Raw genomic sequence first — 10,522 nt, 5'->3', positions numbered from 1 at the left:
CGCCCTATATAAGGGTCGGCGGGAGGAGCGGCCGCGCAGTTTGCGGGCACTGGCGGGGGGGTTGTCGCTGCTGCTGCCGCCGCCGCGGGAAGATGGCGACGCTGAAGGCCGTGTGCGTGATGAAGGGGGACGGCCCCGTGCAGGGCGTCATCCACTTCCATCAGCAGGCAAGGGCGAGCGGCGGCGGCGAGCGCGGCCCTATCGCTCTGCGCCTCCCCCCGCCCCCGGGGGCTCGCGTGGGCGCTGTGCTGAGTCACGGCGGCGGTACCGCCTTCCCCTCCCCGGGCGGCTGCGGAGGGAGGCCGGCGGGAGCCGCGCTCGGCGGGCCGGAGGCTCCGCGCCGCTGCGGCGGTGGGAGGGGCCGCGGGTGCTGCTCGGGCGCCTCCGGGGCCGGGCGGCCTCCCCGGGTGCTGGGCGGGCCCCCCCCGGCGCTGGGTGCCGGCCGCCCCCGGGGCCCGTGTGACGCGGAGGCGCCGGGAGAGCGACCCTGCGCCGGGGGGGTGCGCCGCGGAGCGCCGGGCTGGAGCCGCTTCCCCCGCCTGCACAGCTTGCGTGCCACTGTCGCAGTAGGGCTCAGAGGAACTTTAATTGCCGAACGGCCAGAGCCCTTCTAGCGGTCGGTCGTTTATATTCGGTGAGGAAGTTGGGGCTGCGCGCAGGCAATACCGTGTCTGCCGGGGAGGAATGATTTCGGTGTTACTTGGCTTCCCAAGGGAAGTACGCAGTTGTTCTCAAAGGCAAGAAGTCCGATGCAAGGCGTTTCTTGCTGATGCGCAATAAGAAGAGTATACTTTAGGTGGCTAAATAAATGTCAGCATTCTGTGAAATGCAGTATTGGCATACAGAATCAGTGTAAGGTGATTGTTCGCGTCTTAGTAAATAAACTGCTAGGGCAGTCTCCGGTGCTTTCACTTGACTAGGAAGCTTCATTTGACTCGAGGCCATTTAATGCTGTAGTCATTTTGATGATCATAAATTCTTTCCATCAAAGGGTAATGGACCAGTAAAAGTTACTGGAAGAATCAGTGGCTTAGTTGATGGGGATCATGGCTTCCATGTCCACGAATTTGGTGACAACACAAATGGTAAGATGTTTATCCAAGGTTTTGAGTTAAGGCTGTAATGTGATTGCTCAGCTTTAAAGAATATCTTTTAGTGTTGCAGCAGCAAATTCTGTAACTGTACTTAAGTCTCATGACTGCAAATCTGTGTTAAGAAATGATGGCATTTCCTAAGGAATGGCTTCCCATTTAATAATTTGAACGTGTTTAGGTTGGTGTTCCAGATCTGATGTATCGAGCACTAACCTAAATACTTTTATAACCTAGTGCTAGGAAATAAGAAAGCTTTCAACTGAGCCCAGAGTGTTTTAGAATGTGTAATCTTACTTTATTGAACTTGTAAATCTATAGTAGGTTACTTACCTCTGGAGAACATCTAACAGTAGCGATTTCATCATTAGCGACTCCTTCCTCTGGCTGTAGGAGGACTACATTGGTGCAGTGTATAAGCAATGGATTTAAACTGCCTACTGCAAAAAATCTAGTTTTGATGTCTGTGTTCTGTTTCAGGGTGTACCAGCGCAGGTTCTCACTTCAATCCTGAAGGCAAGCAGCATGGTGGCCCAAGTGATGCAGAAAGGTGAGTTTTTAATGTGCCTGGCCTCTTACTGGGTAGCTACTCCATGCAGTGGCCACCTCAGTGCTACTTTGTGCTTGGGAGGCCACTTCAAGAATAGTGCTGAGACAGTAGCAGAAGAAAACTGGTAGTTTCTGCAGAACTTCTAGGGTCGCTTAACAACAGCTCTGATAACTGTACAGTGATTTTTAGACACCTGGGTTCTAAGAGAGCAGGTAAAATGTAGTCTTTGGGACGTATTCTTGGTTTTATCGTATCTGGGGGAGAAGAGGTTCTTACTGAGTGAAGGTTCCTCAGGATGTGAGTGTAGGGAATTAGTGTGTTAAAGGCTTACTTGGTCAGTGGTGGTTTGCTTCTGTTTCAAGGTCAGCTTTGGACAAAAGGGGGCCCCGAACAGTCAGTTGTTCAAGCCATGTGCAGGCTTGTCATGTGGCAGATCTGGATCAGCAGTGGAAGGTGCTGAGGCTTCAGGGGATGCTGCAAGCTGAATACAAAGCTGTGTGTGCCTGGGCATGGTGGCTTTTTGTTGGGTGTGCTGGGATGTTCCTAGCCTGCTGGGCTACGTGCTGCACTACCTACAGCATGTGCTGTGCCAGTACAGGGTCTGATGCTTACGCTGAATGTCTCTGGGAGCTGGGACATAGTTCTTCCCCTGGAAGGAGTTCTCATAGTGCAGTTACCTTCAGGGAACCCCTGCATGTTTGAGACCTGGTGTCTGAGCAACTGGCTTAAACCTGCTGATTGGGTTTGAAGACTGGGAGGGGGCTGCACAAGGGCTGAAGGCTGGTGTGGTAGTGAGTGGAGCTGGGAGCAAACATAAAGGGTAGGCTGGTCTTGCCCAGGTAGGGTCTGGACTGGCCCTGGGACCAGCTTGGCATTGTGGTTAGCCTTCGAATGCTCCCATCTATGTCTGGGACTGATAAATTCATACCTGAGTGATCAGTTGTGTGCCAGACCAAGCAAGCTGGCTGCTAGCTAGCTGTCTGGGGGGCAGAGCAGCATGAGGTGGTGTGCTCCCAGGCTTCAGTGGCAGCCAACTGCTCCAGTGCTAAAGGTCAGAGTTGCATGAACATTGAGGCTTCTGCCGGTTCTGTTTTGTCAAATCCTGCTTCTGGTGTAACCTGCCTGCTCAGGCAGCTCTAGGCTGGGGGGAATTCTGTAAGAGGTTATAAGAACTAGATAGTGCTTTTATCAGTGTGGAGTTGAAACAATTGGACTGAAGTTTATTGGAAGCTTCAATCAAGTGGATTACTAAAGGGAAAACTGCCCGTGACCTGACTTTCATAAGACTTGGTTAAAAATATGAAGTTGGCATTCTGCTGCCTAAGAAGCTGGTAGTTGGCATTCAGCGAGCTGAGCTGGTCACCCTGCATGGAGAGGTTTAGAAATTAGTTGGTGTTCAAGGTTCTGAATCTGGATAGAGGAGTCTTGCAGAACATCATCAACTTGTCTTTTGAGTGAATGGTTTATTTGGGGTAGATGGCGTAGGAAGCAATACACTGGAATGGCCAGAAGTTCAGTGAAAACTGAACGGCTTGAGGCTTAATTCTTAAGGGAAGTCCGAACAGAGATCTAGCTCTGATACAAACTGTGTAATAGGGTATAATGCCACGTGCATGGGAAAATGCCAAGTGAACTTGACCAGTTATCCCTGGTACTGGTTAGAACTTAGCTAGCACTTGAGGCATCTCCGTTGACCTGTCACTTGACAAACTGCTTCTACTAATCCTATTTAAACCTGAAGCCTGCAGCTGCTTGTGGAATAGCTGATCTGTGATAGACATTAAAAGCTCTTATCAATAGTGTCAGTGTTCACACCAAACCTTGTATGTGAAGGAAAGGTTACTTCACCTAACTTGAGAGATTTTTCTTTGAGCAGAGGGAGGTGCCATCAGCACGGAGGAATTCTTGACTAGAAGAGTTGGGCACTGTTGGCTTGTTAGGGAGTGATGGGATTCCTTTCCCCAAAGCGGACTGATCTTCCAGTTTCAAGTTCTACCTAAGACTGGATTTTAATCATCCCTTGAACTAAAGGAGTGAAAATAGTGGAAGTGATCAAGATTGACTTACGGCAAATGAGGACATACGTGCTGTTTAAGGTAGATGAGGTACTTGAATTTAGTGACTAGGGGTGTTGTATTGTCCAGGCCATCACTTAGAGCTTTCGCTTCAACCAAGTTCTCTGAGTTTCTCTGCATCTTTGTGTAGGCACGTGGGAGACCTTGGCAATGTGACGGCTAAAGGAGGAGTGGCAGAAGTGATAATAGAAGATGAAGTCATTTCTCTTAGTGGACCACATAGCATCATTGGACGCACCATGGTGGTAAGTGTCCTGGCACCTACTTGGATGCTTTAAGGAACTCCAGAGCCTTCTTGACAGTGAATGGGGGACTTTTTTTGTACTGGAGGCCAGTCCCTGGGATTACAGAATTTGTAGTGCAAGATTTCCAATGTGGGGAGCTCTTTGAAGCCCTTCCCAAACGTCCTCTGTGTATTAGTATGGCCCTTCACTGCCATGAGAGCTTAATTTTCTGCCTGCCTTCTGAAGATGTTCCTCTCCACTTAACTTTGCTTCTTCCAGCTGTGAGTGACTGACGTGCTCTGGCTTGAGGAAGGAACTGTCAGCCTGGCACAAAGGCACGGCAGTGGGCACTTTGGGGCACTGCTCTGGTAGCTGCTGCTGTAACTGGTGCTATGGCCCCCCGGGAAGGGGGGCGTCAGGGGCTGAGTGGACTTGGCCACCCGTGAGCGTTGTCAGTTCTATTTCCGCGGGCCCCGCGCTGCGGAGCTCAGCCCTGTGTCGTGAGGGTGACCTTGAATGTCAAGTCCAAGCTTGCTCTTGGACTAGGGACGACTTTTTGAAACATGGGGGTTTTGGTGGCTTCCAGTTCAAACAAATTCAGCTGAAGGCAACTTACCTTTTTACACACGTCTGGTCTGAAGTTTTTAGCATGAGTAGCAGTTTGGCAGTCGGCATTGCATAACTGCAGTAGGTTTTCTCTGTTGTGTAACACACCCTGCTGGTAGCTGGCAATACTGCTGGTCACTGCTGCTACTGATGTCAGTTGTGGAAAAACATTGATTAGTTATTACATAACATGTATTAAGATATCTTCAATTCTCTTTTAGGTCCATGAAAAATGTGATGACCTGGGTAGAGGGGGAGATAATGAGAGCAAATTAACTGGAAATGCTGGCCCTCGTTTAGCTTGTGGTGTGATTGGAATAGCGAAGAGTTAAGTATTGTACCCAAAATGCTTAAGGTGACAGTGGTGAGTGGGCTGTGTTTCATGGCAAATGCTCTACTTGCCCTTCCTTGTGTAAACAAACAATTTATCACTTAATCTCATTACTACTCCGTGTTCTGAGTATCACTTCCACTGGTGAAGACTGACTTAATTTTGTATGGTGTATAATTGCAATTAAAGTGGCCCTGACGGAATGTCTCTGTAGTCTTCTGCTGAAGCATCTGCTGTAACCATTAAGTATCCCTTTGCTAACTGGAGCCCCCCTGCTGGGTAACGGGAGGTGTGCAGTAGTGGCCACATCCCGAACCTCTCGCGTACTGTGGGATCTGGAGGATCAGCCTTCCGAGCTCTGGCAAGGCTACTCACCGAAGAGCAGTAGGGCACTGTGTGTACTGGGGCTTCCTCCTGGCAAGGCTGCAGCATTTGTAGGTTTCAAACTTGTGTAATAAACTCGTTGGGCAAATACACCTTGGTCTTGCTGTCTCTGAAAGAACTGAACATGCCCCCCCTCCCTGCTGAGGTGGAGGAGTAGGCCCGAGCTTCCTCGGGGCGGTAGCTGGTTTGCTGGGCACCAGCAGAGTCCATGGAGCTGCCTCTGGCCACGAGCCCCGTGCTCAGGCGCTGTGGCTTGTGTTAGCCCCTGGCCCGTGGCCATCACTGGGCACCGCCTCTGTGTGACAGCTGGGGGTGTTATCTACCGGAGGGCAAGGGCTGCCTGGCAGAAATACTGTCCTGCTGTGGAAGGTGATGGTGGGTGACTGCACCGTGTGTGGGTGGTGGGGAAGCTTTAAGCACAGGAAGGGGTCTGGCTCCAACACGGGTCCTTGGGCCTCCTCCCCACCCCTGGCTGTGCGGGGCGCGGTGGTCTGGGCTGGTGTGTCCTGAAGTCTGGGGGTGTTGGTGAGGACAGCTCCTTCCTTTGAGCTGTGGGGGAGTAGGTCTTTCCTTAACAAGGACAGACGTAGCCGGAAGTTCTGTATTCAATTTCATAATGGTTTTCAGCAGTGTAATCACAGCGTACTGCTGTTAGCTTTCATTTTCTTGTATGTGCCTCTTAAACACAGATTTCCAAGTCTTTAATAGAGAAAATCACTAATTTTAATGAAGGCTTGTACCAACATTCCTTTTTCCTGTACATAAGAGATACTCATGGAAGTAGTTGGTTGTAGCTCTAGGCACCCAGATTCCAGCGTAGCACATTACAAATGGACTGGCCTGTGGTGGTCTAGCAACACTGTAAAAACACTTCAAACTTCCTTTCAGTGCAGGTGGCAAAGGATGGTGTGTACAGTCTCCACCCGCCCGTGCCCCTTCCACGGGCTTAGTCTATGCTTGGGTTGAGCTCCTGCAGCAGAATTAAGATAGGGACTGCGCCTTTCAGCTCCCTCCTTTGGCACCTGGGGATGCTGAATGCCCCCAACCACCAGTCTCCCCTCTTCGTGTTTCCAAAGGTCTGAGGCCTCCCCTTCCCCAAGGGGGGGAAAAGGGGCGAGTACTTGACGCCTGCAGGGGTGGGGAGCTCAGGCAGCTCCCCTGCTTGCCTCCTCTCCTGCCCTTCACAGTGCCGAACCTCGCTGCTTTACGAGCCTGCTATATGCACATCTTTACTTTCAACCCCGTTTCCTCACGTTGGGTTAAATGCCTGATGGCCCCCTGGCCTAGAAGTCAGTGCTGTATCGAAGGGTGCAGAACTAACGCTCGCTTTAGGTGCAAGTCATTGTCACTGGCAGGAGTAGGCTCAATCACCAAGGTGTTAATCACTAACACTGTTATCAGCAACAGACATGTGCACTGAGCTAATTAATCTTTACCTACAACTTTCTGGATTTAAAATAAGCCAGAAGCATGGTAGCTGTAGAAGGGTAGGACACGGTTACGCTGGTGATGCTGTAAAGATGATTCATCGCTAGTAGGTTTGTTAAGCAATGGCTCCTTCGGAAGGCAGTAAGAAATTGTTCTGCTAAGGACACCCAAGGGTTTCCTAGGCTTTGTTTTCAAATTTCTAGTGAGGGAAAAGGAGAGAACATGAGGTGGCATTTGTGTGAACAGACAAGCCTTCCGTCTCTTTCATTCTTGTCTTCAAATCTTTTAATAAAGTGTATTCATTAAAAAAAAAAACCCCTACCTCCTTACAGAATTATGGCAGTTTTTACTAAGACAAGTCTTAAACATAAGACGTAAGTGTCTGGCTTTGTATGAAAAAAGTTAAGTTCCGCTGGCCCAGCATGAAACAAACAGTAAGGACACGAGTTGTAACACATGGAAGTTGAGTTCACTACAAGTATGTAAACAGTTTTTTTCTCTCTTTATTCTGCTATTGCAAGAACATAAAAATATATGTCCTCTCCCCAGTCCATAACTCTTTTGCTTTCCCACCCTCCTCCCTCCCCCAGAAAAAATTCCCTCTGCCGCAGAGCAGCTATGAAAAAGTACTGATGTAAGAAAGCAGCTGCCCTTCATTTGGGGAAAAAAAAAAAAAATAAAACAACTTTAAAAGTAGAACACACATATATCGAGAAAAAAAAAAAAAAAACAACAAAAAAAATTAAATATGCACAGGATTCATACAACTTCTCCACTATGCTGCTAGAGTTAAAGAAGCTTCCACGGCCGGGCCGACTTGCTGGCCAGGGCAGCGCAGCCGCCTTGGCTCTCAAAGCTGCACCCGAAGAGCCGACCACCAAGAACTAGCATTTGCCCTCCTAAAATCTGACAGAATTACTTAAGTGATATGGATAGAAGATGGTAAAACTTGCACAAATACAAGAAAATGCGCGCTCTGTCCATCGGCCCGATGGGAACAACACTGGGTGGGTAAAAACTTTAAACCTACCTCTTGCAGGGTTACAGGAGGTAGACCTCGTTAACAGACAACAGTAGCAGCCCACAGTCGTGTGAATGAAGAGGCAGCATTTTAAAATCCTCGCGCACCCTCCCACCTCCCTTCCTTTTCCCTGCCCCATTTAAAAAAAATAGCATTTTATATTGTGTTTTGGTGTCTTTGATTTCTCTTTCACCCCACTTTCCAAAAAGCATCAATGAATAACAAGTACAAAAGATGCTGAACCGGTGTGCTTCCTAGCCCACCACACACAGTAATTTTATAACATCACAAGCAGAGCAGGCCAAGTATGTCTGAAGGTGTCCACTTTTTTAAAAAAAAAAAGGCTAATAATTAGGGCAACATTTACCACAGAACCAGGTGGAGGGAGGGAAAAAGGAAAAAAAAAAAAAATTGATTGCATTGCAAACACTAAACAGTTAACTCTTCAATTAATTAACATTTTAAAACCACTAACTTTTACCTAGTATGGTCAAGTAGATCATTAAAATGCAGCAATCTGAAAATCAAGATGACTATTACAAATAAAAATTTGCTTCTGTGAATAGCTACACAAACAGATGTATTTCTTTTAACAAATATAAACAAAACAGTCTAATTTAGACTCCAGTACAGCATTAACAGTTCAAACTTTAAGATGTTGAACACTCCTTTTCCACTTCAGTGCAGTGTAGGAAGAATAGCACACGTTAAAGTTTGTTACGAAAATAGAGTTTATTAAAAACACATCCCTATTGTTTTGAGGAGCTTTCACCGTTACCTTTTCTTAAATTAAAAAAAAAATAGAAAGCACTTCTACTTCTGATTTGTAAACTTTTTAAAGTCAAAACTTTAAAAAAGTTACAGCAAAAATGGGTAATATTTTAATCATATCTTCAGTATTTCATGTTATGTTGTGGCTATTTTAAATAGAAGGGAAGCAATCAAATTGCTTACAATTCCCCACCAACTACCGAGGGGCTGTGATAAAAGCAGAAGCAAATATAATACAGCAGACTGTACAACTCTAAAGCTCTACACTCCAACAAATGTCACTGTCATCCTTCGACAACTTCCAGTCGCTAGCGAGGCGCCTCTGCCACGGAGCCCGTATCCTTTTCCGCTTGTTCCACAGATGAGGTAGCCTCGGATGTTAACTCTTCAACAGGTTTTACCCCTGCAGGTTCCGACTCTCCCGCAGCGAGTTCTGAAACAATGTCTGCGTCTTCCATTTTGCCGCTATGAGACTCGTGGTTTTTGTCACCCTCCGCCCTGTCTGTCATCTCCGGTTTTTCCTTCCCTCGATTTTCTTCCTTGTCTCTACGAGACTCCCGATCTCGCGAATCTCTCTCCCTGTCTCGATGGCCGCTGGACCGCCTGTTTCTGTCCTCCAAGTCTCTGTGTCTGTCACGCTCGGGGCTTCTTCGTCCCCAGTCTCGCCTCTCACGATTACCAAGTCGCTCGTGATCTCGGTCATCGTTGCGGTTACCGTAGCGCTCACGATCGTTCTCTACCCGATTCCCAAAAGATCTCCTTCCAAACCTCTCCTGGTCTCTGTTAGGCGTGAACGTCTGCCTGTCGTTCCTAAACTGCCTCCCATCTCTGTTATCCTCGGGTCCGCCCGGCCCCCCGCTTCCTGGCATCCCCCCGGGTCTCACAAAGTGACCCGGCGGCGGGAAGGGGGTTTTCATTCCGTGGGGGGGAGGCATCCCGAAGCCCCCTGGCCCCGGCGGGGGCCCTCTGTGCATCATGTGGGGAGGCATGTGTCGCGGCGGCATCAGGGGAAACCGCTGCAGAGGCGGGGGCGGCATTCCCGGCGGTCGCTGCAGAGGTATGAGGCCGGGCCGGGCACCCAGGAGGCCGGTGGATGGGGTCTGCAACCCAACAACGGGGGCTGGCGGGGGCGGCACCACTCCTTGGGTGCCTGAAACAAACAAACACACATACACAAGGTAAAATCAGAGGCTGGCAGGAGGGGGAAAGAAAAAAAAAAAAAAAGAAACAAGCGCATTTTCATCATCTCAAAAACATTTGGAAATTATCTCACGAAACGAGTAACACCGAAATTGCAGGGGGGGGGCGCGGGGAACGGGGCAGCCTGCAAAACTTCCTGTGCCGGCCTACATACTGCAAAGGGAGCATCGTCTGTAAACAGGCTGTATCGTGCTAGAAGGAATCAAGATTGCAATGGTAGTACCCAGGCACTTATCCCACAGGCCTCCCCTGCGAAGACGCCCCCCGCCACTCTGCAGACCTCCAGCTCGCGCCTGGCCCTGCAGCCGCTCGCCGGCGCAACACCCTCCCGACGGGCTCTGCTCCCCAGGCCTCTCGTTAAACACACCCTGCCTCCTCCCGTCGGCTCGACAACATCTCTATCGCCGACATCAGCGAAACCCTATCTGGCTACGATGCTTGAGACCCGAACTGGTCATCCGTGAGATTTTCAGCATGTGGAAGAGAGAGCAGACACAGTATGGAGGGAGGGGTGCGGTCAGAACAGGGCCCGAGCAGGAGCGGGAAATCAGAGAGCTCAACTTGCCATTCCGGAGAAAAGGCATACAACAAAGTTTATTATGGGTAGAATAAACCTTGCAGTGTAAACTAAAAGGAAATGCAACACATAATTTCTGGATTTTTGGAGGGTGTAAATACAGTTTTCCGTCCTTTCTAGCACATACCCAACACCGACTATAGTCCATTTTCATTCCTGGACTGCTGTTTTTAGCACGGTCTTCATTAGAGGAACACAAATTAACTCTCAAAACATACCATTCGAGAAAGCTCAGCCCAAAGCTTGTTGTCATCAACACAAGGG

At 49.0% G+C, this 10,522-nt stretch overlaps 2 protein-coding genes across 4 annotated transcripts in view; one reads left to right on the top strand and one right to left on the bottom strand.

Annotated features, from left to right (window-relative positions):
- Positions 1–17: 17 nt before the first annotated feature.
- On the top strand, positions 18–5,353 carry SOD1 (superoxide dismutase 1). The gene is made up of 5 exons (XM_033011255.2): positions 18–167; positions 992–1,085; positions 1,572–1,641; positions 3,847–3,961; positions 4,768–5,353. Exons 1-5 carry the CDS (start codon positions 93–95, stop codon positions 4,876–4,878), a joined length of 465 nt encoding a protein of 154 aa, XP_032867146.2. The 5' UTR covers positions 18–92; the 3' UTR covers positions 4,879–5,353.
- A 1,819-nt stretch (positions 5,354–7,172) lies between these two features.
- The window catches only part of SCAF4 (SR-related CTD associated factor 4), a 47,779-nt gene continuing 44,429 nt past the window's right edge, over positions 7,173–10,522 (bottom strand). For all 3 annotated transcript variants that reach the window (XM_033011256.2, XM_033011258.2, XM_033011257.2), the window contains one exon: positions 7,173–9,631. In XM_033011256.2, the coding sequence (XP_032867147.2) occupies positions 8,790–9,631 (842 nt within the window). In that variant the 3' untranslated portion in view covers positions 7,173–8,789. The remainder of the gene's footprint in view (positions 9,632–10,522) is intronic.

Source organism: Tyto alba, unplaced genomic scaffold (assembly GCF_018691265.1).
Source record: "Tyto alba isolate M040663 unplaced genomic scaffold, T.alba_DEE_v4.0 Super-Scaffold_14, whole genome shotgun sequence".
Classification (NCBI taxonomy): Eukaryota; Metazoa; Chordata; class Aves; order Strigiformes; family Tytonidae; genus Tyto; species Tyto alba.
Note: the sequence above shows the minus strand (reverse complement) of the source record. Positions and strands in the feature narration are given on the sequence as shown.

Bases quoted from the DNA above. Each gene is read 5' to 3' on its own strand.
- SOD1 (XM_033011255.2), top strand. From the start codon at position 93: ATGGCGACGCTGAAGGCCGTGTGCGTGATGAAGGGGGACGGCCCCGTG. The intron at 1,086-1,571 runs GTAAGATGTTTA...GTTCTGTTTCAG, and splicing joins ATTTGGTGACAACACAAATG to GGTGTACCAGCGCAGGTTCT. The intron at 3,962-4,767 runs GTAAGTGTCCTG...ATTCTCTTTTAG, and splicing joins TCATTGGACGCACCATGGTG to GTCCATGAAAAATGTGATGA.